The following is a 3532-nucleotide window of genomic DNA, read 5'->3' as shown; positions in this document are numbered from 1 at the left end:
GCGTTGCCGGCTTGGACTGTGCCATAGTATTTCAATTTCGATAGTCCCTTTATCCGTCTTGGCGCGCGGCCGTGCGGCGTGGAAGCGCCGTAGCCGCAGGCGTCCAGTGTTTGAAGCGGCGCCTCACCATTTTTATTGCATCATCCATTACTCTCCCGGTTCGAGGTGGCCGGTGAATAGCACTCCCACTTACGATTACCCCAATTTACACAGAACTCAATGGCCCAGTACCAACCTGTCTAGGCTGCGGTGGCCAAAAAACAGAAGAAGAAGAAGAAGGCATAAGAAATTGAACCAACCAGAGTTCTCTATTACATGGAAGGGAAAGAAACGGAGAACTTCGATTGGTACATATTCTTATGCATTACGTGTTATGCGTTATGCAAGAGTCTGTGCTCCTCGCTTAAACGCTCAATAACTCGCATGAGGTCACAGAACACAAAAAAAGTGATCGCGGTGCATGCTCGCAGTATTTTGCGGCAGTGACAGATTTCCTAACCTCAATAGTTATCAACTTTAACGCTTAATATCTCGGCTCACAGGACAGAGTGACGCTTTTTTTTGCCAGATTCTTTCGTTTCATACAAAAACGCGTCGAATAAGTCTAATTTTATTGATTCTTTAATATGGGATAGCTAGACTGAATAATTACCACAGTATCGTATAATATTTGTAACAGAATACTTTTAAACATTAGTGAAAGACACAGGTCAAAAACTTAACGATTTCGGACTAGGGTCAATTAGGGTCATCCATGAGATTGAGCATCGCGCGCTACGACAAAACAGCAATGAAGTGAGGAGTAGGAACAACAATAGGCATGAATACCGACACATTTCAATTTCAAGCCAAAAAACACCGATCTTGAACAGCTCTGATTTAAGTATATGTATGTATGTACATATTGATTATATTATCACGCATAATGCGCATGATGTATCGTTTTAGTTTTCTTTAATGTTTGGTGAACAACAAGGATATAATGATACATATAGGTGACCCTATATGGTTAATAATACTGATCACTGATCAATAATACTGATATTCATCAGTATACAGTAATATTTTTAGTATTTTTACTATCTTACATGATCAATACTATTAACAATATATTTCACTTTAGTTTTAAATTATATCTATTACACTGTGACATACTGTGACATGGATTCTGATAAATCACCATTAGATTCTATATCAATCACACACGGTGAGTAATATTGTCAGTATTCGTTAATACTGACAGTATTATTGACCATGTAGGGTCACTTTAATATAATGCATTATGTATGAAACGGAATGCATTTCTTGAATGTTAAACATTTGTATAACATTTTTTTTAGCATTGAAATTTTAAAATAAAATGGCCAAAATAACAAGTGGAACATGGAAATGTGTCGTCCCATATTGTAAATCTCGTGCTAGAGCTCCTCGTCATTATTTTCCAAAAGATACGGAATTAAGGAAAAAATGGATGGAAGCAATATCTATGTCGCATGTACCTGATGAAAAAATTAAAAGATGTAAAATTTGCCATTTACATTTTGACGAAAATTCATATCTTATTAATTTACAACGTAGACGATTAAAAATTGATGCTATTCCAAATCGGAATTTGCTAACCGTAAATGAAACAGATAATTCTCAGTCTAATGCAAGTAAGGTTTTAGATGAAGAAGAAGTGGACGATCCACAATATGATGAAGTGGACGACCCACAATATGAAGTGGACGACCCACTATATGATGAAGTGGACGACCCACAATATAACGAAGTGACTAAAACAGTTACAAACCAATCTTTTCTTGATGCTTATAAATCTTATATAAGGACAGTTGAAGAGGAAAAAGCTATTTTGGAAAACAATGTAGACATTGAAGAAGAGACACAACAAGAAACACAGCCACGTAACAATGTAAATATTGAAGAAGGGACACAACAAGAAACACAGCACTTTATATGTAAAGATAAACATGTTTTAATATATGTACAAAATTTAGAGAGGTATTGAGTCTTTTTAATCTTTTAAAATAAAAGTTAAAATAATTTGAAACAATTATGAAACAATTATTATACATTATAAATATTAAAAAATACTATTTCTTTTTAATTAATTTTATTATTATAGTAGTATTATGTTATATATATATATATATATATATATATATATATATAATTGAATATGCATATATATGATTATATATACTAAAAAATATATTATTAAAAATGTTATATCCTTTTATATTATTAAGTATCTTTATGTTATTATTTATACAGAGTGTATAAAAAGTCCCGGACCCCTTAAATATCTTGAAAAGTAATCATTTTTGAGAAAAATGTTTTATACAAAAGATGTAGGATTGAAAATGATCTATTGACTGACCTTATCAATTTGACCTTAGATGGTGTCACCAAGGTCAAGTCAAGGTCAAATTGATATTTTTAAACGAAATACCCTATTTTTTTATTCTAGAATCTAATAGCTGAGGTCAGGAGCTTTCCAAAACACTATAATAAAGCCTCTTTTTAATCAGTACTTTTCAAGTTATGAGAGTTGAAAGTTACGGAACCGCCGCGGCATTAGCATTAATTAAGCTAAGATGATCGTATCCATTTTAATGATGCGAGGATGGGGTGGTTATAGGAGGTCTTACGCAAGCGACAAGACTTTTCAATCAATTTTTTAGAAATAAAGACAATGGTATATCTAAATCAACTGTCATTCGTTTGAGCATTTGTCATTCCTTTAACCCAACTCGCCTTACCTATCAGTTTTTAATTACTTTCTCGGCTAAATCCCACTGGGATCTGGAACTTCGTCAAGTTATATCTCTGAATAGAAAGCATATTTTTAACGTATCACATGCAAAATTGATATCTCTAGAATAAGACAAGAACAAATAAACAAAGATATAATAATAAAATGGATACGATCATTTTAGCTTAGGTAATGCTAATGCCGCGGCGGTTCCGTAACTTTCAACTCTTATAACTTGAAAAGTACTGATTAAAAAGAGGCTTTATTATATTTGGAAAGCTCCCGACCTCAGCTATTAGATTCTATAATCAAAAATAGAGTATTTCGTTTAAAAAAATCGATTTGACCTTGGTGACACCATCCAAGGTCAAATTGATAAGGTCAGTCAATAGATCATTTTCAACCCTACATCTTTTGTATAAAACCTTTTTTTCAAAAATGATTACTTTTCAAGATATTTAAGGAGTCCGGGACATTTTATACACCCTGTGTGTGTGTATATATATATATATATATATATATAAAATATATATGCGTGCGTGCGTGCGTGCGTGCGTGCGTGCGTGTGTGAAGACCATTCTGGAGTGTTCCTGAGACTATCAAAAATCCTACGAATACGTCCTGAACCAGTTCTTTGCTATGTGGGAAATATAACAGCGTGACGAACAAACTTTGAATCCTGAAAAACTGGAAAAAACCTTGAATTTTTTAATATTGAATCACTGATTACCATATATAAGCATTTTATAATCTTAGTAGTTTTAAGTCTCTCTCTCT

At 33.3% G+C, this 3532-nt stretch overlaps 1 protein-coding gene across 6 annotated transcripts in view; it reads left to right on the top strand.

Moving 5' to 3' along the window:
- Window positions 1-3532, top strand: part of Sce (E3 ubiquitin-protein ligase Sce) — a 41367-nt gene that overhangs the window by 34408 nt on the left and 3427 nt on the right. The window contains exons 1-3 of one of the 6 annotated variants that reach the window (XM_018508997.1): window positions 117-347; window positions 737-889; window positions 1341-1912. The exons of 1 other annotated variant lie outside the window; for it this stretch is intronic. In XM_018508997.1, coding sequence (XP_018364499.1) covers window positions 1361-1912 — 552 coding nt within the window. In that variant the 5' untranslated portion in view covers window positions 117-347; window positions 737-889; window positions 1341-1360. Of the gene's footprint in view, window positions 1-116; window positions 348-569; window positions 894-1340; window positions 1913-3532 lie in introns of those variants that run through there. 4 more of the 6 variants (XM_018508998.1, XM_018508995.1, XM_018508996.1 and 1 more) reach the window with 4 other exon arrangements.

Source organism: Trachymyrmex cornetzi, unplaced genomic scaffold, assembly GCF_001594075.2.
Source record: "Trachymyrmex cornetzi isolate Tcor2-1 unplaced genomic scaffold, Tcor1.1 scaffold277, whole genome shotgun sequence".
NCBI lineage: Eukaryota > Metazoa > Arthropoda > Insecta > Hymenoptera > Formicidae > Trachymyrmex > Trachymyrmex cornetzi.
Note: the sequence above shows the minus strand (reverse complement) of the source record. Positions and strands in the feature narration are given on the sequence as shown.